General features: G+C 41.2%; 1 protein-coding gene across 6 annotated transcripts in view; it reads left to right on the top strand.

Annotated features, from left to right (window-relative positions):
* CCDC120 (coiled-coil domain containing 120) overlaps positions 1 to 25,445 on the top strand; it is a 1,397,471-nt gene that overhangs the window by 1,093,831 nt on the left and 278,195 nt on the right. For all 6 annotated transcript variants that reach the window (XM_044080396.1, XM_044080398.1, XM_044080397.1 and 3 more), the window contains one exon: positions 18,927 to 19,060. In XM_044080396.1, the coding sequence (XP_043936331.1) occupies positions 18,927 to 19,060 (134 nt within the window). The remainder of the gene's footprint in view (positions 1 to 18,926; positions 19,061 to 25,445) is intronic.

The raw sequence follows: 25,445 nt of genomic DNA, 5'->3' as shown, positions 1-25,445 counted from the left end.
TTCCCTCTCAAACTCTTGTTTTGGAATTAACCCAGTCTGCTGCTGGAAGATTCAGATGAACATGTGTTCTACCCATCTCTTCCTACCTCACTGCCTTTATTCTCTTTCTCTCTCTCCATTAGTCTTTCTTCCAGCTCCACTAAATTGTCTGGACATAGTCTCTCCTTCCTCTACCTGGCCACTTCCTTCTCATCTGACCTCACACACGATCCTGTCCTTTACATAGCTCTAACTAACCCTCCATCTTTCCCCACTCTGTCATTGCAATGCATCGTTTCCCATGGCTCTTCCATGCCCACCACTATTGCCATTGGCCTCATATTTCAGTGATAGCACCATGGCTGTCCCTCCCCTCTTTCATCCTTGTTTGCAGATTTCTCCTCTTCTTGACCACATTGTTTGCCTTGTACAGTGATGCTACCCAGCCATGCTCGAGTCACTCTTCTTTGTTGCCCTGTGTGTTTTCCTTCTGCTTAGTACCCAACACCTGGTAACTTTTTCTCACAGCCCAACCCCCTTCCATTTTAAAGCTATGTAGTTCTGTCATGCCACTGACCAAAAGGTCATGAGTCACATTCCTGAGTACTCCGAAAAAACGTAATTCACTTTAATTTGTCAGCTTCTGATGCCTAAGTACTACACGAAAACTTTACTGGCTTTAATTTCTCACCTTCTCATTCTTGAGTACTTCGAGAAGACATAGCTTTAATTTGTCAGCTCCTGATTCTTGAGTACTTCAAGAAAACATAACTAGCTTTAATTTGTCAGCTTCTGATGCCTAAGTACTACATGAAAACTTTACTGGCTTTAATTTCTCGCCTTCTCATTCTTGAGTACTTCGAGAAGACATAGCTTTAATTTGTCAGCTCTTGATTCCTGAGTACTATGAGAAAACATAACTGGCTTTAATTTGCCAGCTATGACAAAACATAACTGGCTTTAAACTGTCAGCTCCTGTTTCCTGAGTATGTTGAGAAAATATAACTGGCTTTAATTTGTCACCTCCTCATTCTTGAGTACTATGAGAAAAGATAATTGGTTTTAATTTGTCAGCTTCTGATTTCTGAGTAATTCAAGAAAACATAACTGGCTTTAATTTGTCAGCTTCTGATTCCTGAGTACTATGAGAAAACATACAAAGCAATGTCTTTCAGCTTTCCCTGGTTAGGGGTAGCCACAGCAGATCACCGATCTGCAGATTGATTGGCAGTGGATTTTTATGGTGCTGAGTTGCCAGCCCAATGCCTAACCTTTACGGAAGGCACACCCACATGCACACACATCTACCTGCACCTATTTAAAGCTCACTCAGCCGGAGGGAGGACATGCAGACTCTGCACAGAAGGAACTCCAGCCGAGAATCGAACCGAAGATCCTCTTGCTGTGAGGCGACAACACTAACCACTACACTAAAAGATAATTGGCTTTAATTTGTCAGCTTTTGATTTCTTAGTAATTCAAGAAAACATAACTGGCTTTAATTTGTCAGCTTCTGATTCCTGAGTACTATGAGAAAACATACAAAGCAATGTCTTTCAGCTTTTCCTGGTTAGGAGTCACCACAGCGGATCACCGGTCTGTAGATTGATTGGCAGTGGATTTTTTACGGTGCCAAGTTGCCAGCCCGACACCCATCCTTGACGGAAGGCACACCCACATGCACACACACCTACCTGCATCTCTTTAAAGCTCACTCAGCCGCAGGGAGGACATGCAGACTCCCCACAGAAGGAACTCCAGCCGAGAATCGAACCGAAGAACCTCTTGCTGTGAGGCGACAACGCTAACCACTGCACCAAAAGGTAACTGGCTTTAATTTGTCACCTCCTGATTTCTGAATACTGCAAGGAAACATAATTGGCTTTAATTTGTCAGCTTCTGATTCCTGAGTACTATGAGAAAACATACAAAGCAATGTCTTTCGGCTTTCCCTGGTTAGGGGTCGCCACAGCAGATCACCGACCTGCAGATTGATTGGCAGTGGATTTTTATGGTGCTGAGTTGCCAGCCCAATGCCTAATCTTTACGGAAGGCACACCCACATGCACACACATCTACCTGCACCTATTTAAAGCTCACTCAGCTGGAGGGAGGACATGCAGACTCTGCACAGAAGGAACTCCAGCCGAGAATCGAACCGAAGATCCTCTTGCTGTGAGGCGACAACACTAACCACTACACTAAAAGATAATTGGCTTTAATTTGTCAGCTTTTGATTTCTTAGTAATTCAAGAAAACATAACTGGCTTTAATTTGTCAGCTTCTGATTCCTGAGTACTATGAGAAAACATACAAAGCAATGTCTTTCAGCTTTTCCTGGTTAGGAGTCACCACAGCGGATCACCGGTCTGTAGATTGATTGGCAGTGGATTTTTTACGGTGCCAAGTTGCCAGCCCGACACCCATCCTTGACTGAAGGCACACCCACATGCACACACACCTACCTGCATCTCTTTAAAGCTCACTCAGCCGCAGGGAGGACATGCAGACTCCCCACAGAAGGAACTCCAGCTGAGAATCGAACCGAAGAACCTCTTGCTGTGAGGCGACAGCGCTAACCACTGCACCAAAAGGTAACTGGCTTTAATTTGTCACCTCCTGATTTCTGAATACTGCAAGGAAACATAATTGGCTTTAATTTGTCAGCTCCTCATTCCTGAGTACTTCGAGAAAACGTAACTAGCTTTAATTTGCCAGCTTCTGACTCCAGATTACTATGAGAAAACATAACCTGCTTTAATTTGTCAGCTCCTGATTCCTGAGTACTGTAAGAAAACATAGCTGTTCTTAATTTGTCAGCTCCCAAATACAGAGTATTACAAGAAAACATAACTGACTGTAATTTCTCAGATCCTGATTCCCGAGTACATCTAGAAAACATAACTGGCCGTAATTTATCACCTCCTGATGCCTGAGTACTACAAGAAAAGTACAGTTGTGTACACTTACCATAAAGGTAGATGTTCGAGTGAATTCACTGTTGCAGTCATTAGATTTGGGTAATCTGCTGGCAGGTTGCCCTCAGTCGGACTGAATTCCAAAGTCTTGGGTCCTGCGTTGGTTGCTGTCTCCTCTCCATGACGTCAGGTCGTCAGGGGTATAAAACAAGCAGCCGACACCATTTTCTTTAGTTTTTCTTGCCCCAGATGTCAGGTGCCCCCCAAATGGGTAGCAAAAATATATATATAAACTATATATACATGCAACAATACAAACTTTAGCTTCATCTACAAGCAAATATACTACAAAGGTTGTAGAAGATAGTGAAGGAAAAAGAAACTCCATAATAAAAGGGGGATGGTGGGCGGGTAACCTGGACTGTAACAGTGAACACACTCGAACATCTACATTTATGGTAAGTGTACACAACTGTACTATGTTCTTCGTGTTTCACTGTTGCAGTCATCACATTTGGGTAGAATCCCAAAGCTATGAATGGGAGGCTGGAGCTAAACAGCATTAGGGGCGGCTATAAGGCCCTGCAGAACTGCAGTGGTGAAGCCTGCCCTGGACTCAGAGTAGAGAGGCAAATGGTAATGCTTTGTAAAAGTGTGAACAGAGCTCCAAGTAGCAGCCTCTAGAATGTCTTTGGTTGGTGGTAATCTGAGAAATGCTGCTGATGTAGCTGCAGCCCTGGTGGAATGAGACCTAATGCCCTTGGGCACATGTTTCCATGGTGTAAGTAGCAGAAACAAATGCAGTGGTATCCACTTTGAAATAGTCTGCTTTGAAATAGCTTTTCCCTCTGATCCTGCAGCAGATGTCACTAGTAACTGCTCAGTTTTTCTTAGAGCTTTAGTCCTGCTCAAGTAGAATCTTAGTTGTCTGTGTACATCCAAGGAATACAGAATCCTCTCCCCCTTGTTCTGCGGATTTGGATAAAAAGTTGGCAGATGAATAGTTTGGTTAAGAGCCACACTGGAAACCACCTTAGGCATAAATGAAGGATCGGTCCTCAGGGACACCCTGTCTGGGTAAAATATGATAAAAGGCTTCACAGCCATGAGGGCTTGTAGCTCTGAGACTCTTCTTGCTGAAGTAATTGCCAGGAGCAGAGCTGTTTTCCATGATAAGAACTTTAGATCTGCAGTAGCAGCTGGTTCAGATGGAGGCAGGGTGAGCTTTTCCAACACATAATTGAGGTCCCATGCAGGTATTGGTGATCTTCTGGGAGGCCTTAAATTTTTGGCCCCTCTAAGATACTGCTTTAGTAAAGGATGAGAAAAGATTGGTGGCTCTGTGTTGTAATGAGCCGAGATGGCAGAGGCATGGATTTTTATTGATGAAAAAGATAGGCCTTTGTCAAGCATCTCAGTCAAGTATTGTAAAATCTGAGGAATATTTGGCTCTGCTGTATCAGTTCCTTGTGCTTGGTTCCAAGCACAGAACCTCTTCCATTTATCAGCATAAGATTTTCTAGTACTAGGCCTCCTGGCTTCCAAAATGACATCCATCACAGCTTTACTGAGAGGTGTTGTTTGAATAACTACATGATCACCCATGCTGCCAGGTTCAGTGTTTGGAGCTGATTGTGCAGGATCTGATTGTTTTGCTGGGACAGTAAGTGAGGTATCTGAGGTAAGTACCAAGCTGTGACTTGAGACATGTTCCTTAGGATTGGGTACCAGTATTGACGGGGCCAGTCTGGGGCAATTAGTATCATATTTGGTTTCTCTTGTCTGACTTTTAGTAGGACCTTGGGAAGAAGAGGCAGAGGAGGAAAGGCGTAAACTGTTAGGTTTTTCCAACAGAAGGACAGGGAGTCCACTTTCCATGCTTGTCTGTGATAAGTCCTTGTGCAGAATTTTTTCAATTGATAATTTCAAGGAGAAGCAAATAGGTCTATGTCCGGGCTCCCCCGTTTCTTTGTTATAATGCTGAAGACTTGTGGATCTAGTTTCCACTTGTGAGGGTCCATAAGGTTTCTGCTTAAATCGTCTGCCAAAGTATTTTGCTTTCCTGGCAGGAATTGAGCTTGAAGATGTACTTGGTAAGTCAAGGCTGTGTCCCATAGTGCCATGGCTAGTCTGCAAAAGGGGTATGAGTGCATGCCCCCCCCCCCGCTTGTTTATATACCACATAACCATGGTGTTGACTGTCTTTATCAGTAGTTGTCCTGGATGAAGTAAGTCCTTGAAGGCTGTCAGGGCATTTTGAACAGCTAACATCACTTTTTGGTTGATATGCAGAATCATTTGTTTTGTGATCCATATGCCCTGAATGCATCTTCCCACCAGGTGGGCCCCCCATGCATAATCTGATGCTTCTGTTAAGGTTTGGCTGGCAGGGGGTAGAGTGAAGGCCCGTCCCATGTTTTGGTGACATGCCTTTGCCCACCATAGAAACTCCTGTTGTAGGCAGGGAATGAGCAGAGACCAAAGATATTCTACTAAAGCATCTGGCATTTGTAAAAAGGTTACTAATTTGCCTAGGGTACACAGTAAACGAAAAGAAATCAAAACAAGTACCCTCTCAAGAGATATTCCTGGGTGCAAGCTTAAATACAACTGCCCAGATGGCTTATCTCACGCCAGACAGACAAAGGCAACTGACTTCTTACTTCGAAAGCATGGCAACAAAGACCCAGTTATCTGCAAGAAAAATTCTGCAGGCTCTGGGCTACATGGCATCCTGCATTCTGCATTAGCAGAATGCAGGATGCCATGCAGGCTCTGGGCTACATGGCATCCTGCATTCTGCTAATTCCGTATGCAAGACTGCATATGAGGAAGCTACAATAGTATCTAAAAAGTGTTTGGACTCAACATTGCCACAGCCTGGAATCATTAATTTCACTCATTCCCTGCCTGCAACAGGAGTTTCGATGGTGGGCACAGGCCTGTCACCACATCAAGGGACAGCCATTCTCTTTACCCACAGCCAGGCAAACACTAACAACAGATGCATCAAATTATGCCTGAGGGGCCCACATGGCAGGAAAATGTATTCAGGGCACATGGCCCCCAAGCCAAAGGCATCTTCACATCAATCAAAAAGAGATGCTAGCTGTACAAAATGCCCTGACAGCCTTCAAGGACCTACTTCATCCAGGACAGCTGCTGATAAAGACGGTCAACACCACAGTTATGTGGTACATAAACAAGCAGGGGGGTACACATTCCTACCCCCTCTGCAGACAAACCATGATTTTGTGGAACACAGCATTGACTTACCAAGTACACCTGCAAGCACAATTCCTGCCAGGAAAAACAAATGCTCTGGCAGACGAACTAAGCAGAAACCTCATGGATCCTCACGAGTAGAAACTAGATCCACAAATCTTCAGCATGATAACAAGGAAATGGGGATGCCCAGACATGGATCTTTTTGCCTCCCCTCACAACTGCCAACTTCAGAGATTCTGCACAAGGACTTATCACAAACAAGCATGGAAAGTGGATGCTGTCATTCAGGTGGAACAACCTTACAGTATATACCTTTCCTCCACTGCCTCTCCTCCCCAAGGTGCTCCTAAAGGTCAGACAAGAGAAGCCACAAATTATACTGATTGCCCCAGATTGGACACGCCAACACTGGTACCCAAATCCTAAGTAGCTTGTCTCAAGGCCCAGCCTGGACATTGCCTCAAATTCCTCATTTACTGACCCAACAAAACAATCAGATCCTGCACAGCCAACTCAGAAACCTAAATCTAGCTGCATGGCAGATAGTGTAACCATTCAGAATACACCTCTCTCTAAAGCGGTTATGGATGTTATTTTGGAGGCCAGGAGGCCCAGCACCAGAAAATCTTATGCAGAAAAATGGAAGAGATTCTGTGCTTGGAACCAGGCACAAGGAATTGACATGCTTGTTTTAAACATTCCTCAGATTTTACAATATCTAACTGAGATACTGGGCAAAGGCCTATCCTTCTCATCAAATAAGATCTATGCCTCTGCCATTTCAGCTCATTACAATACAGACCCACCTATTTTTTCACATCCATTGTTTAGGCAGTTCCTCAGGGGGGGCAAAAACATAAGACCTCCAAGGAGAGCACCAATACCTGCATGGCACCTCAATTTTGTCTTGGAAAAACTCACACTGCCTCCTTTTGAGCCAGCCATTACAGCTGAGATAAAATTCTTATCATGGAAAACAGCTCTGCTCCTAGCAATAACTTCAGCAAGAAGAGTCTCAGAGTTACAGGCATTAATGGCTGTGGAACCTTTTATTATCTTCCATCAGGACAGGGTTTCTCTAAGGACAAACCTAATATTTATGCCTAAGGTAGTGTCCAGTGTGGCTCTTAACCAAACCATTCGTTTGCCTACCTTTTACCCAAGCCCACAGAATAAAGGGGAGAGGCTTCTGCATTCTTTGGACATACACAGACAGCTACACTTCTACTTGGACAAAACTAAAGCTTTCAGAAAAACTGAGCAACTTTTAGTGGCATATGCTGCAGGATCACAAGGAAAGGCTATCTCAAAGCAGACTATTTCAAAATGGATAGGACACTGCATTCATTTCTGCTACTCACAACATGGCAAATCAGTGCCTAAGGGCATTAGACCACATTCTACCAGGGCAGCAGCCACCTCAGCAGCCTTCCTCAGAGGAGTACCAACCAAGGATATTTTTGAGGCTGCAACTTGGACTTCAGTGCACACTTTTACTAAGCACTACCACTTACCTCTTTACTCTAAATCCAGAGCAGGCTTTGCCACTGCAGTTCTGCAAGGCCTTATAGCCACTCCTAATTTTATTTAGATCCAGCCGCCCAACCTCAACTTTGGGATTCAACCCAAGTGTAATGACTCAACAGTGAAACACGATGAACATAGTACAGTTGTGTACCTACCATAAATGTAGATGTTCGAGTGTATTCACTGTTGCAGTCCAGGTTTCCCACCCACCATCCCCCTTTCTTTGCTGGGACTTGTCTGCACTTCTCTATCCTATACAACCTATGTGGTGTATTTGCTTGTAGATGAAGGTATTGTTTATTTTAGTGCATGCTTTTATAAGCAATGTTTTTTAGCCTACCCTTTTGGGGGCACCTGACATCTGGGGCAAGAAAAACTGAAAAAAAAGGCGTTGGCTGCATCTTTTATACCCCTGTCACACTGATGTCAGGGAAGAGGCGACAGCAACCGACGCCAGACCAGGACTTTGAAATTCAGGCCGACAGCGGGTAGCCTGCCAGCAGGATAACCCAAGTGTAATGACTGCAACAGTGAATACACTCGAACATCTACATTTATGGTAGGTACACAACTGTACTTTACAGTTAGCCAGAAATGGTAGACATTGGAGTTTCATGCTTCTTACTCATCCAAAAATATATTTTGATATAAAACCCATTTAATTATATGTCTAAGTGCATTAGAGTAGTATTCGAATGTTGTCCCATGATTTGGGACCCCTGTGTCCCCCATTAGTTTTGAATTTATCCCTAATTCTTGAGCAAAGAAGTTGAGAGGTATGCTATATTACAAGATTTCCAGTTCTAATTCCTCTGTCATTGTATATGCTCTTGGTTTTTTACATCCTTCCTAAACTTTTGCATCATGGCAGCCACTGATGTAAAGCACACACATAGCAAACTACAGTAGAAGTTTTGGTATGGGGTGCATACAAATTGTGAAGAGGTGTAAGGTTAATACGTGTTTTGTTAACCAAGAGTGGCTTAGTTTGCACCATCTACCTGTTACCAAGGAGTGTAACAGACAGTGACATAAATTCAGCTTGGCAAACAGATGCCTCGTGCAATACAGAAGATAAATTGCAACTTGCTTGGGTTAAAACAATTTTAAGAGCTTTAGTATCTGTTTAGAAGATATGACTGTCTAAGGTATGCTTTCTGTTCTGGTTCTTAAATTTTATTTATTTTACATTTGTTGACCGGGTTTGTCCAACTGAGCTAAGTAGCCCTTTTTCAGCAGAGGCCCAGGGAGAAAGGCTCCACGTGTTTTACAGATTATAATTTACAAAAATAAGTTACCAATCAACAACTGGTTTACAGAACATATTCAAAGCAAAATATATATGAAAAACAAGGATTTACTATAATAAACTAATCATTATGTCTGTCAGATTTAGAATCCTACTTCATTCAGAAGGACTAACAATAGTTTTGTCACCAGACGTAAAATCTTACATTGTGCAGATAAGAATGTATGTAATGTGCTTAGGATAGAGAAGTTAATGTGAGACAAGATCTAGAACGTAAGAGAAAGTTACATAAATTGGGAGCAGATAGAGGTGTGCAGTTAGGGTTGATAAGCTGTTTAAGGGGGGTGGTTACAGAGGCAGGTCCATTTGCTTAACAGATATTCTTTAGTGGCTAGCTTGAATCAACTAAGTTGCTTGAGTGACCTGATCTCTAGTGAGTGTTTGTTCCAGGCCTTGAAAGGATTATAGTTATAGAGAATACATCCTTTCTTAGTCTTAGGTTTGTGGATTTGTAGCAGATCTAGGTTAGAGCTCCGAAGGGATATAGCAGGTGAAAAGTGGAGATAACAGGGTAGGACAGTAAGAAGGCTGATAAAGGATGGAGTGGATGATCTGGAGTTGAGGGAGAAGAAGCTGGTGAGGTAGTTCAAGCCAGTTAAGGTGTTTGAGTGAGAGACAGTGATGTGACTTGCATGTTTGATGGGCTGGAAATTTGACTGTCTTGTTGAAAGCAGATTCAAGTTTGGGAAAGAGTGTGGAGTTGAGGCAAGTAAGAGGAGTTGAGGCAAGTAAGAATTTGAGAGCCATATAACAGACAGGGTAGGAGGTAGGCATAAGAGAGAGTTACTTTAGCTTCACTGGTGAGAAACTTTTTGTTGCGGTAGAGGAGCCCTAGCTTCTAATGAGTTTTCTTGATACAGTCATTAATGTGTAGATCGAATTTAAGTTGGTTGTCAATGATGACACCAAGGAGTTTAGTGCTAGTTTCCACCTCGATGCCTGTGTTATTGAGGGACAGGATTGTGAAAGTGGATTTAATGTGGCTATAGATTTTAGGAAGAAAAGCAATAGTTTAGTTATTTTTTGGGTTAAGGATAAGCTGGTATATGGTATGCATGCATGTGACACAGACTTCACATTTTATAAATGAAGAAGGGTATTTTAGTGAGTAGTTTAATTGCTGGTAATAGCAATTTACAGATGTTAGATCTGAATGTCTTAAGAATTTCATGCACTGTTGTGTGATTCAGACTGCAGTAGTGCCAGACATCTTGACATCAGCTTACTGCAGAAATACTGACCCTAGATAAATTTTTAACTAGTACTTACAGATGGTTCAACACAAACAAGACTGGGTTAACATCTCTTCTCTTTTCCAACAGTTTGTCTGCATACACAGTTGTGCAAAATTTATTTTTTCCCAGCCTCCAATGTCCATGACATTGTCCTGTTCCTGAGCCTGTAATCAACAGATTATTATGTCTTACTCTAGAGTTTTGCATTGTGGAGATATTGAAAAGGGCAAAATTGGTGAACTGCCTGAGGAGAAGAAGGTGCAATAGAACAAATACCCCTTATAAGTTGTTGTTGTTGTGTCCTTCGGCTTATCCCGGTTAGGGGTCGCCACATCCCGGTTAGGGGTCGCCACAGCGGAACTCCGGTCCGCTAATGTTTGGTAGTGGATTTTTACATGCCGAGTTATCAGCCCTGACACACAACTTTCAATGAAGGAACGCCCATCGCATGCCTCCACACAGACTATGCTCTAGCTGAGAATCGAACGCGACAACATCTTGCTGTGAGGCGACAATGCTACTGCGGCACCACTACCGCAATATTTTTAAGTAAGGACTGAATAAAACCTGATCTCAACAAAAAGGGGGAGACTTAAATGTAAGTAAATTACATAGAAAGCAAAAAGACACAGATTAGGACAGGAATGTTAACTCATTGAAGTATTCAGTTTGCTTTGCCCAGATGTTCCATTTGTGACTGAATGGCAGATACCCGTGCAGTCATCTCCCTACTCCAGTTTAGTTCACCTTCTTACTGCATCTGTGATCAGAGCAAAAGTGATGAGTTTTTCACTGCTTCCTCTGGTTTCTTACACAAATTCTTTGATGCCTTTTGTGAAAGAAAGGCTTACTGGTGTTTTATATAACTCTGTTTTTGCCTGATTTTAGTAAATATGTTCTAATTTAATCACATTGTTTGAACTTAGAAACAAGTTAATTGATTATGGTCTACAAAACAATTGTGATATGTGAAGATGAGCTGTAACCACAGCTACTAAATATGACACCCAGATGGTAGGATACCACCTACTGATGTCAAGATGACTGGCAACAATAGGGTTTGAATTCCACCACTGCCAACCAAGGGTGAAGTGATGCCAAGAAAGTCCACACACGTCTGCTTCATTAACTAGTTTACAAAATATAACCTGGTTCCAAGGGCAGAAAGGAAAAATACACTGTTTCCTGATTATGGACTTCCAACCTCAACACTCAAATTGGTCTGCACACAAGCCACTTACAGATCTGCATCTTTAGCCAAGCATTCCCACAGTCCCCTATTTCACCGCTGTCTCTGTGAGCCAATGCCTTCCAGTACCACATTATGTACAGTCCCCCTCCCACACGCGCACACACACACACACACACACACACACACACACACACACACACACACACACACACACACACACACACACACACACTATTCGCAGAGAAGGCTGGTACAATTATCCAGTTCCCCACAGCTGTTTTCCTGTCATGGAAGTACTACCACCACTTTGGAAAAAGCCAGGGGCTTCTTGTTGACTTCAAAATCAAGACAAATATGAAATATATAAATTATGGTTTCCGTGATAGTCCGCCATAAGCAATCTCATGGAAAATGTGCTTCATATTGCTTGCTTACCCAGTACTGTAAATAATGATTACCCTCTTTTCAGATAAACAACTGTGCATAAATATAGTAATAAATACTAGCCACAAGATCTTAAAGATAAGTAAATTAATTTTACGTAAATACCAAAAAGAAAACCGTGCAGAGTAAACTATACAGAGATTGCCATACACAGGGAAGTTAAATAAAAAGCAATACAAATCGGCAGGATGCATACAGGAACAAAACTTAGCTCCAGATGTATAAGCTCACTGGCCAACATACTACAGAAGTTCTGAGCTAGACAAGTTAAGTAGCAGTCAGAGGTGGTGTCACAGAAAAAAATTTGTGTCACAGAAAAAAATTGTTTATACAGATTCATGTCTTTTTTCCTTGCATCCTGAATCCCCCAATGTCTTATTGTTAAGTCGTTATAGCAATTGGTCTTTCCTCTGTGTTTGTTTCAACAAGAGGAATGACCACAACTGGTGATTAAATACATTTAAAATGCATCCCCTGTCCTTTGATATTCAGAAAGACAAAGTCCCACAATCCTGGCCATGGGAACAACTTGCTGTAGATTAATTTGAGAAGAAGAAAAAAGAATACATTACATATAACTGTTTTGCTTAGACAGGCATTGTCTTTGACTACACAATTATTTTGCTTTTAGCCAGACAATTACCCCTGGCTTCACAAGACATATAGGAAACAGAAAAAATAAATTACTGGCAGTCACAAACTAGGCTTTTCAACCTACGAACCCATACACCACTTTTTGATAATGCAAGTAAGAAAGTATTTATGAATCAGTCTTGTTTATCACTTTGCCCCAAGACTTGCAGGGCATGCAAGTACCAAGTAATATCTCTGTTCCGACGTTTTGCTCTGCAGCTCTGGCTTAAAGCTGTTTCAGGTGACGTTTTTATCTCATCTCCTCCTCCTTGCTGTCCTTGGATGCAACATACCAAGGCAGCCCTTCTAACAGCATTAGTGACAAGCTCACCTCCCAGTATTTGCTGTTTTTTCCTGAATCTTGTGCATCCTCATCCATGAATGTCATTTGCTTCCCTCACTTTCCTGTGGCAGCCTACAAATACCTATGTAGCCTATTCTGTTAACGTCCCTAATCTTTTCTTTCCTTTCACATTAGGCTCCTTAACCGTCATCCATCATAGTTAAAAGTATTACATTGTGCTTTAGCAGTTCAATATTCTGCAGGAAATTACTGGATTGTTTATTAAGGAAAACTATGCACAAAATACAATTTGCTGTTGTCTTTTAGGATATTATTTTGTAGCCTTAAAGTTGTACTTGGTAATCTCTAAATATTTTCAGTCATTGTTTTGATTAACCTAGCTGTGTTAAGACCCATTAAGCCAAAGGGTGCTGCCCTTTCCCCACTTTGTTGTAATCTCAGAGTTAGAATATATAATTAGTAGGAGATGTGTGGGGAGCACCCTTCCACATGGTGGGTGCAGGGGGCTTGCCTCTGCAAAAAATGTTTTATATATACTTTTCATGTTGTCAATATTCCAAAGTATCCACGTTTCCTGTTCAGCATTGTATGTGTCGACTGTTGCTGTAGTTAATTTATTTTATATATATATATATATATATATATATATATATATATATATATATATATATATAATATGACTTTTAATTGAAAATTCACCTTATCAAATGGCTAATAATCAACACAATTTGTCAATCACTAGCCAATTGAAAATACAACCAAAAAAACTTTCAGAGGGAATCTAGGATGGATGATTGCATTATATATGGAAGAATGACATCTGTTTCTATCCAGAAGGTCTTGCATGGTTTGCATATAAGTACACCAAAGTGTTAAATGGGAAGGGACACACACACACACACACACACACACACACACACACACACACACATATATATATATATATATATATGTGTGTGTGTGTGTATATGTGTGTGTGTGTGTATATATATATATATATATATATATATATATATATATATATATATATGTATATATATACAGCTATATTTTTTTTTTGTGTGTGTGTCTTTCGGCTTTTCCCAGTTAGGGGTCGCCACAGCGGAAGTCTGGTCTGCTAATGATTGGCTCATTCACGCATGTCACCACACAGAAGACGCTCTAACTGAGAATCGAAGGGTAACGTCTAACTGTGAGGCGACAACGCTACCGCAGCACCACCACTACATATATACAGTGGATATAAAAAGTTTACACACCCCTGTTAAAAAGCCAGGTTTTTGTGATATAAAAAATGAGACCACAGTAAATCATTTCAAAACTTTTCCCACCATGTGACCTATGACGTGTACAATTCAATTGAAAAACAAACAAATCTGTTAGGGGAAAAATGTAAAAAATAAAAAAACGTACAATAAGCTGGTTGAATAAGTGTGCACACCCTTAAACTAATACTTCATTGAAGCACCTTTTGATTTAATTACAACATTCTGTTAGGGGCCGTGTCTTGGAAAAATTGTAAGTTGGCTTAGGTGAATGTGTGACTTTAAAAAAACAAACTCTTAAAAAAAGAAACCCTGCTGATTTTAAAGTATGGTACTTTGGAGCCTCAGGGACTCAACAAAGAATGTAACTGGAAGTATGAGATTTGAATTGTATGCTTAATTGGTTATTGTTTTGTGCAATGTGCTGTATGTAAGCAGACAGTATTTGGTAGTGTTTTTACTCTTGGAAGGCTATGTAAGCTGAGGTGCTAAGTGTTTCATTAAATTTGCTTACTTCTTGGATCGGTGGTCTTGGTATTATTTTATCATTTTATTATTTTTTTTTGTTTTTTTTTAAGTTGTATTTGCTATTCTACAAAGCATTCCCCTCTACATCTTCCCCACCTTGCATCTCCAAAGTGCAAGTCATTAATGCTCTCTCCAAGGCCAAAAAAATAGCCTCTGTGGCACCAGATGGCATCCCAAGTTGCACTTTAAATGGTCTAAAACATGAGTTAGCAACTGCATTAGGTACTCTCTTCAGCCACAGTCTGAGCACTGATTTTGTTCACGGTGAATGTAAAACAGCAGCTGTCATCCCCCTTCATAAAGGGAGTACAGCAACAGACCCTAGGAACTACAGACCCATAAGCTTAACCAGCCTTATCTGTAAGGCCATGGAATGAATCATCATGGACCTTATAAATAAGGATGTAGGTAATCTCCAAACCCTTGATCTAACACAGTTAGGTTATGTCTGTTAAACTTGGTGGACGTCTTCGAAAACATCACCAGATCACCAGAGCCATAGACAAAGGCAAATTTGTGCATAGAGCCTACGTTGACTTAGCCAAGGGCTTCGATACAATCCCACATTGGGGCATCATTGCTAAACTCTTGCAGTTAAATATCAACCCTTATGTCATCCGGTGGGTTGCTTACTGGCTCACCGACAGATCGCACTCAGTCAAAGTTGGGGACTTTACCTCAACCAGCAGTCCTGTCATCAGTCGATGGATTTCTGCAGGGATCAGTGCTGGGACCCCTATTGTTTGGAATATACTTCTCAAAACTTCAGGCCAGAACAGATTGGCTGTGGCCGACTAAGTTCACTGACAACTGCAAATTAGGTGCAATCACTGGAGCCCCAAACGATGTCAGTATACTTCAAGGGGGACTTACACAAACCAATATTTGGTGCCAAAGCCATGGACTCAAACTCAGTGCAAAAAATGCATTATCATCTCCTTTGGTAAAAACAATATCCCTGCAGACTATCATATAAATAATAGTACCCTAAGTAACAGCTCTGTAGTGAGACACTTGGGAATACAAGTTAACTGTAGCCTAAACTTTGGCCACCATGTGTCTACTGTGGTAAGGAAGATATTCTACTTTGTCACCTCATTAGCAAAGGCATTGCCTCAAAAGTGAAAGAGGTCATAGCAACCTTGTACTTGACATTCATCAGACCAGTAATTGAGTACAGTGGTCCCTTTGATATGTACCTTACCAGACACCTGCAGCAACCTGAGAGACCTCAGACATTTCTTACCAAGAAAATTCAGGGTCTCCAGCATGTCATACATTGACATACTGAAGTCACTGTTAGTGTGCTCAGTACCATACAGACTGCTTAGAGGAGACTTGTGCCTGGCCTACAGAGCAATGTCGGATGCAAACCTAATGGACATGCTGCACATCGGCAAGTCAAATGGGACAAGAGTCACCCACTCCAGGGACCTTAACCTGGCCTGCAGCATAAATAGCATGTACTGGAGAGACAGATATGTCTCTCAGAGGTTCACTCCTCTGGAATAGGCTACCAGTTCACATCAAACAAAGCCCCTTTATGACCCTGTTTAAGCATAGCCTGGATGACTGGATGGGAAACCATAAACTCACGCTGGGGATTTCACCTATGATCCTCCTAGATATGGGCAGTCGTTGCTAACTAAGATCTTGAGTTTAGGCAAGATCCTTTATATTGGGTTTCTGTAGTATTATATTGAGTACACACAGCTAGGCTTACAAAGACATTTGGGTCAATAGCCCAGTAACCACCTATGAACCAATAACGCCAACGATTAAGGAGTAACAAAGTCAGTGTAGACATGGAAATAGGAGGCATCACAGTCCCTGTATTACAGTTAAGGCATCACTTAAAAAATGTTTTGCTGCTGATCTTTAAGTGGGATTTTGTGTGCATGTTTTTCAGTCATAAGAACTGAGGAAGTTATAGTTGCCATAACAACCAGATACAACACTTTATTAGCACCATAAATCTGCTATTTTATTTAAATATAGCAGCTATTTTTTTTTTTACAGTTACTTTATCATCAGCTGCTGTCATTGCCTCTTCTCTCTATTTATTGCTCGCATTCTAAGACATCCTTTCAGTGAGAGAAACTGCTTATCTCTTCAGCAGATCAAAAAACAGTAAGTGATATGCACAAAAGGTATCCGCACAAGACCTGCAAGGGCATTACTAGACTGCAGGCATTGTAAAGATTTTGTTTTCACTTGTAGCAGAAATCAGCAATGAATTTATTATGCCTTGTTTTTTTTCTAGTTTGTGTGCTCTATATATCATTACTGAGTGTATGGAATTGTTATGGCATGCATAGGGAGGAGTTGCATTTATATGTCTGATAAGCAGTGTTGCTTAGTTAACCCTCCAGAGGCAGACTGGGTATTAAGTGAAAAGTCTTCGCTTGTTATGTTTGGTTAGTGAGGTAAACATGGTAAGATGTGCTGAGGAAGTTCATGTACTTAATGTTTAGGTGTATACTATTTTTGCAACAGTAAAAACTTTTAAATCATTACATTTTGTACGTACTCATTGAGACCTAAGGCTTGTGTGTAGCCTCTTGCAATGCCTCAGAGAGATTACCTTAAAGGCTTAGTGCAAAAGAGAGAGGCATCTGCTCCTTCTCTACCATGGATGGGAAATGGTAAATATTTATGTGACGTCTGTTAACCAGAATTCAGCACTGCCACACTGCCTGCTTGGATGCCATTTACTTACCTACTATCCAGAGCTAGAGGACTGCTTAGTCTGGGATAACTTTAGAGAAGGCAGTAATGCTGTATGTGAATAATTCAAGTAAAAGCAGTACTGGAAGTTCAGGGACTGTACAGTTTGTGCTGAAGTTATCTGTGTTGCAGTTTATATTTTTGTGAAGTAACTTGAGCTATAACTTAAGGTAATTAATTGCAGGGTGTTAATGTTGATTGCTCATTAAAATAGGTGCACCTTATCTAATGCTCATGGGACAGTCGCTCAGAGAGACACTGTAAATCGGTGTAATGATTAATGTGCAATAAACATACCCTTCCTGGAAGATTCGTAGTATTTTGGCCCTTCATCCTGATTGACTAAACACTGAGGTACACACAGTCTGCTGCCTGTACCACAATGTGCACCCCAGGAGGCAAAGTATACTTCTGCTGCTAGAAGAACAGAAACTAGAATTCATGGAGTGGAATGGAGCAGAGTTGGTCTGGAGAGGAAAAATTTAATCAGCTGGGTTAGGAATGAGCTCCACATCCAGTGCTGAAGTGCATTCTGCAGCTGTGGCAATTTTTATACTTATCAGTGCGAAGGAAGGAGGAGCAGCCTTTTCCACACTAAACAAGTAACGGGGCCACTTTGCACTGTGGTGAATAGGCTCTACAGGTACAGTACAGAATCACTGTGGTGCATAGTCCCTACAGGTAAAGTACAGAGTCACTGTGGTGCACAGTCCTTACAGTACAGAGTAATAGGTACAGCTTAGTACAGTGCAGAGTCACTGTGATGTACAGTCACTACAGGTGCAGTACAGAGTCACTGTGCACCTTTGTGCACAATCCTTACAGTATAGTGCAGAGTCAATGTGATGCACAGTCCCTACAGGTGCAGTACAGAGTCACTGTGCACTGTGGTGCTGCACAATCCTTACAGTGTAGTACAGAATCACAAATACAGTGTAGTACAGTACAGAGTCACTGTTCATTCCGGTGCACAGTCCCTACAGGTACAGTAAACAGTAGTCCTATACTTGCATGTAATCTAACTTTTAAGGAGATATATTTATTTATATTCAAAGAAAACATAACTCCATTAGTTAACTTGTTTATTTCTTCTTCTGTAATTGACACCCACTGCAATGCAGACAAAACATGCTTCATTGTTTTTTTTTTTTTATTATTACATTAAATGCAATTATTTTTAAGTTGGACTATTAAGATTGTATTAGTGACCACTGCAGATCAAATTTTTGCACATTTAGTAAAGTACTGCATGGCTATTTCCTTTTCCAATGTACTAAGGGCAAACCAAATTTAAAGAGTCTTCTAAAACTTACACCTTTTTATGCTTTATGGACCTGCTTCGTGGACATAGCAACACCTGGAAGAGAACATAAAACATATGCACATGAATGCTTTTTTTTTTATATATAAATACTGCTTGTTAAGTTGCTTGTCTGCAGGTAGTTTACTCAGGATCAGTCAGTGACACCAGTGGGATGTCATCACATGAGTCTGTTATTCAAACACAGCACTTTTTTATTCTCAAGGTAGTAAAGAGATAATATTTTCTATTACAGTTCCTGCAAGGTAATATTTACAAATCTGATATTTTAATTGAAGCCAGCTAATAGTGTTTTATGTTGTTTTCCTGCACACAGACTCTCCACATGTTACAATGAGGCACAAACTGAAAGTGGAGAGGATCCGCGAACTCATGGAGAGGCAGAACAGTCTGCAAGAGGCACTGAATCTGAAACTGAAGGAGCTGAAGAAAGTGTGTCTGCAGGAAGCTGTGAGTAAACATGTTCATGAATATGATGTCAGCCTACTGATGAAGTGCTAAAGAATGTGATGTCATCCTATTGATGATGTGATAAAGAATATGATGTCACCCTGCTGAGGAAATACTAAAGAATATGATGTCACCCTGATGAAATACTAAAGAATATGATGTCACCCTGCTGATAAAGTGCTGTTGGAGGACTAGAGCCATGACTGTAGTCCTGTTTTCCTTTTTGTACACATTGTAGTAACAACAAGTTTTAAGCCAGTTGCCTTTCCCTATTGATTTTAAACAAAGGGATAATTTGCAATGATTCAGCAGTATTCATTCAATAAGGAGATTTGTTCTGTATATCCCCGGTCCTCCAAAAATTAATCAAAAAACTACTGCATTTTGGCCATTAACAACCCATGTGTGAAGTAGAGGAGTTTACCCTTGAGTAGCAGAGTAGGACAACGATATGATGGCATTGGTCATATATAGGCAGGATAACCGGGAGCAGACAAAAATACCAGTGGCAGCAGTAAACTGAATATTGAGGTTTGCCCTCGTCAAAAGCCTGTTTATATTACATGTAAAACTATCCCTGCATGACTTTTAGAAAGGTTCCTTGTCTCTAGCACACACTGTGCAATTCCACATGAACTGTATGCCCCAACTCAAAGTTGAGAGGAAAAAAACGCATTATTTAACTGTAGCAAGCTGCTTGCTACAAATTTAAAAGCAGCTTGTACAGTTGAAGTATCATGCACTCTGCACTTTGTCCATGACCAAAAATGCAGAAGCAGCATTCATTCAGTTATAAAGTCACAATATCCATGCAGCTTCATAAATCAGTACTGGTACTGCATTCCTGCACCTTTGGCACCTGCCAAACTTACCCCCAAACAGGGTATGTCCAGGGCAGCCACCTCCTTTACCCAGCCCTAATTACAGTTTTGATCCTCATAGGGATAAAATGTAAAACACAAAAGTAATGGCAATGCTGCTAATCTACTGAGCCCTGACCAGGCCATGCCTTAAATACAAGGTGCAGTTCTGGAGTCCATACAAGAAGAAAAGGGACATCATACTCCTAAAAAGAGTTAAGCAGAAGTCTGAACTGTATGTACTGGAAATGGTTTAACTAGTGACTAGAACATCTAAAGCTGTTCTTGCTAAAGGCAGAATGAGATAGAGGGTGTGATATTTGTGCACAAGATCATCAGGGAGATCTGAATAGAGTCACCCTACATAGAAATAATAACAGTTGAGGAAATGGGTACAGACAGCAGAAAGTTGTCATCAGTGCCCTGAAAGGTGCATTATAGATTTTTGTCATGTTTTTCTGCTGGAATACTGTTTGGGGCATGGCCTGTGTTGCACAGTCTTCTTTTCCAGAAAGCAGTTATGCCGTTCTTTTCCAAATAGTTATGTTGTATGCAGCAGAGACATCTCTGGTAAATCAGTAATGTGTGAGCATTCTGCAGTGTTATGTGTTTTATAGCCTACATATGGTACTGTGAGAAACTACCTAATAGTTGGCTGCCTTTGTTTCACTGGCAATCTTTATCCGTAGTTATTCTGGAATTCCTAATTAGCACCAGTTTTCATTCAGTCATTGCCCTTAGACTAATCTTTTAAAGGTAAGAACTGAAAACAGATTTGCCATTTCTAGCATGTTCACCTAGATGCACAGGGTTCCTATTAGAACCACGAACGCTTGAAATTTCGAATGGCATATGGTTGACACCATATGATCGAAATTTCAAGCGTTCGAAGGCTAAACGTAACTGCGCGTTCGGTGCAGAATGGGAGAATTTCCCTTTTCTGCACTGAAGTGCGATCTTGGAGTTGGTATATTTAAGTAGGGTGTGTGTGGGTGGTGCAGGGGGGCTTGCCCCCCTACCTGCACCGTTAAGGTAAGTTTTTTTTTTTTATTATATGTTCAAACTTTTAAACTTCGATAATATGTTGTCGAACATATGGGATTCAAAGTTTAGAAAGTTTGAATATATTATATAGATCCGATGCGTACAACAAACTGCGTGAATGAATATGTATATTGACATGGATGTGTTTCCTTTAGAAAGCAGCACAACTATACATTATACGTTTATTTTGCAGAATTCAGAATGTTTTAAATGTGACATATGATAAGATGGACTTCACTGCTGCTGTTGAAAAACTTGCAATGGTTTTGTTGCCCCAGTTCCAGGACCATCTACATTCTGTGCAGTGAGCCAAGTGCCTTTTGGGAGGGGCAGTGTATGCAAACGACAGTGTTCTCGCCTGTTAATTCTGTACACAGAGTTATGGCTATTGGAAAATATACTGGACTGTATTCTATTCATCACCTAACTAGTGTTTTTGATGCCCTCTCTCAGTCCCTATTTGTATATTAACTCAGAGCTTTAGGCATTATGGACTTCTCACTTACCTGATTTTCCAGTTACCTTACTTGGCAGACGCATACTAATTATGATTAACAGTATGTTTTTTGCTGCTCCTTTTTAATCAGGAGAGTTTCAGTGATCCATACTGACACTCTGCTTTCATCATGATCCCCACAATCTTTTATTCTGAGTTTAAATGTACCCTACATGCAGATGATCTGGTCCTTATTAGAGCAATACCCTGCTGCAGCAGCTCAAACCTCTACTCTAACTCCTGCTGTTAGTGTCCCATACTATTCCATATTAACTTTAATAAGAAATGGTCAGAGCATTTGTTAATTTGTTAGCCATCTATACCCTTAAGATAGTGACTTTTTAGTGGTGACCTGGCAGTAATGATGTTTGAGTAATTGACTTCCTCCAAGAGAGAGATGGTAAGAAATTGGAGAATGACAGAGTCAAACCTAGCATTTGTTCAAATGATTCAGTGCAGTCAGACTCCGAGTATTACCTTTTCTCTCATCCAACCAAATGTAAGTGTTCATGTCTTCAGGTGTCTTAACAAAGGGCTTGTCACAATATTAAACTTTTTTCCAACACCTGGGTATGTTGCATGTCAAAGTTAGTGGCCATTTCCAAGCCTTTTTACTGCATCGCTTTATATTTAAATAAGGATGACATTTTATACATGTTCTTATTGTTCAGATGAAACATAGGCTGCATTTCATTATGTTGGACTCCTGCACTAATAGCAACAGGACTGCACATCCTCTTCAAGAGGATCTGCCTCTTTATAATACTGACAAAACTGTCATCACTGCACCACTTTTATTAAGCCCGCTTGTCTCCAGTGGTAGAAAGTGGTGCATTTATTCCCTGCTCCCTTGTTTCCCAGTTTCTGTACATTAACCACTTTTCCATTGTTGTTTTCACTGCCAGTTATAATTAAGCAGTTATCACGAGATGTGAAACATTTTCATGACCATATGTAGTGACAAATACCTAATGCACATCCTCACTTTGCAGAAGATCTTAGTCATGGCATGCATACTTATTAGAAATAATTAAATATATTCAGGAAAATAGCGAAAGTATGAGTCACATTTTGAGATGAGAGCAATGTAATTCAAGGCTTCAGCTTTGGAAATGTAAATTGCTGGTTTAAGCATCCTGTTTCAAACACCATTTAAAAGACTTGCAGAAATATCTGTTGATGTAGAACATAGTACAGTAGCTCGATTTCTGTTCACTTTAATCATTCTACACCACAAGTGTAAGCCATCACTTGTCATCTTCTGAGAACATGTATGCGCACTGTGGGCAGACGTGAGCTCATTCCTGCAATTTGTACCTTCTCCACCTAAAATCTGAAATATCAAATGATCTTAGAACAGTCTTTCATATAATATAGAAAGTAGTTTGTTACTACCACTGTTTCCTTCATCACACCCCTCCCTGTAAGATGTACTACCCTGAGCATCACTTCAACAATGTTTTAACTGGTTGGGCCAACAAACCTGCTGATTTTTTTCTTCATGCTCACATGCTAATTTTTAACCCCCCAAGGGCATCTTTTCCCTACACTGGGTTACTTGGTCGAATCATTGTGTTGTCCCTACCATTCCTTCATATCTCTCTCAAGTGTATAACTGAAGCAGTGATTGTAGTGCTTTGGGGCTGCCTGTTGCTCATGCGACGTCATACTGTAATATACACTACTGTGTTGTGTGATATCATCACTGTCCTTATTTTACTGTATTCCATTTTAGTCGCTTTTGAATAGTTTTATTTATTGTTAATTCACAAACTGTATTACTTGTGTACCATCTTGTTATGCTTTGTGTATGCTTGGTCATAGATAAAGAAAGTCCAAAAGAACTGGCCCATTTACGGCAGTTAGTGAAAAACTGAATTAATAAGAGCATATGGTATGCATTAGTCTGGGCTTTGTACAATACATTTTATGTACAAAGTCATGCATCTCATTTAAAAATGTCTGTGGAGTTTATATTCTTAATTAATCAACTTAGTTCTCCATTTGAGTTGGCTGTTTAGTTGTAAAGGATCTTATGAGTGGCCAATGAGCTGATAACGTAATGCTGAAGTTGGCTTCTGCTCCAGGGATTACAAACCACTGCTGTGGAAGATGCTCAGGCCGTGTCATGGAATTAGGAAAACCAAACAAATAGCACCTTCATTATAGTCCATTCATGTATTGTATGATATTCACTTTATCCTGTTTGCTGCAGGGAACCTATCTCAGCAGTTACTTGGCATAAGGCAGAGAGTCCATTCTGGGTAGGACATCAGTCCACCACAGAAAACAAATACACACGCACACACCCTTAACTATATTTAGTTTAGAGCCTTGCCACAGAGTTAGGGTGCTGCTTCAACTGATGTCCTTCTGTTCTCATGTTGCGGTATTCTAAAGATGAGGGATTATCCGCCTGAGGCGACCCAAATGTCCAGACCATATACAAAAGCTTAGCCTGGCTGCTGTATGGTGCATGGGGCATCACATGTAGGTACCATAAACCATGAGCCGTAAATGTGACGTCCGTATGCACAGACCTCAGAACTTCTCTTCCACTAGTCAAACGTCAGCTTGCATGTTCTGCTCCAGCCCAAAGACATCTTAAAAGATAAGTACCCCATTGGGGAACCTTTATTATTTTCTATACTATTTCTGGTTGCTGTTTTTTGCATAATTGTTAGCTGATTTTGTCCATGTCATCTAGGAAGGGAAAATGCAAGTACGGACGTCAAATCCTGCACAAAGACAGCCATAACCTCTGCCTCTTTTGCTTAGGGCCTTCCCACGACTACAAATCCTGCTCCATTTGCCAGTCATTTGTCCCAAAGACCATACGCAGCCATCTAGCAGCCCTTAATCTTTTTGTTGAGAACCATTGCCTTAAGTGAATAGCCTTGGGTATGGAAGTGACTCCTGATGTATCGGGCAAACCACCTAAGAAAAAGGCCAAAGTTTCAAGGCCTGAGAAAGTGCCTGCTCCTCCGGATTTGGACATCCCACCAGCTGCCGATCTAGGGGCTGAGGTACATCTGATGGTGTTGGCAACTATGGCAGGTTCCATTTAGGACACTGCTGTAGTTTCTCCGACTGGCACATCCACGGAGGTAATACCGACATCGGTTTCCAATGTCAAGGGCACCAGGTTCGGCCAAATGCTCTTTGGCAGCTTCCATTACTGAGGAGACTTCCTCATTTCCCACTATGACCTTGGATCCTAGGCCTACGTCGCCTACTCAGACCAGACCTAGGACACCATCACTCAAAAAGAAGCAAAAAACTAAACACTTTCTGCTTCCTGTGAAGGTATCCCAGATTGGCAAGCATTTTCCCAATCCCTTTTCCAGGCCTTCATGGTCCTTAGGCCTGCTACTTCACATGCCCCAGCTGCTGTGCCAGCCTTCATGGCCCTTAGGCCTGCTACTTCACATGCCCCAGCTGCTGCGCCAGCCTTGAGCCCCAGGCCTGCATCCATCGGCCCCTTGCCTCAAACTCCAGAAGAGGAATCTTCCTCTACATCTTCTGATGAGTCCCTTTCTTATACTTCACAACTGGCCTCCCCTTAGGATACTGCTCACCAGAAGAGGATTCCCTAGAAGGTGACTCCTCACCAGAAGACATTACATTTGGGGAAACAATTACCAAAATGAGGGAGTATTTCAAGTGGGATTCCACTCAAATGACGGAAGTTCAAAAAAGATGATATGAGCTTCTCCAGGTGGAATCCCCTTCTCCCTCAGCCATCCCTGCATACTTGGATGCCTTTGCCTTATCCTCCAAAGCTCCAGATTCTCAGCCACCTGCACCAAAGAGACCAGACAGGTTGTATAAAGTACCTGACAACTGTAAATTTCTCATTAAGCCCCCCCCCCCCCTTGGCAGACCCTGCTGTAATTGCTCTCACTGGATAATCTAGACAGATTCCCTCTTCTTCTTTGCTTCCATCCGATAAAGACAGCAAAATGATGGGCAGACTAGGGAAGAA

Source organism: Protopterus annectens, chromosome 8.part0, assembly GCF_019279795.1.
Source record: "Protopterus annectens isolate FY-2018-M chromosome 8.part0, PAN1.0, whole genome shotgun sequence".
Classification (NCBI taxonomy): Eukaryota; Metazoa; Chordata; order Ceratodontiformes; family Protopteridae; genus Protopterus; species Protopterus annectens.
This window is presented reverse-complemented; position numbering and strand designations above follow the sequence as displayed.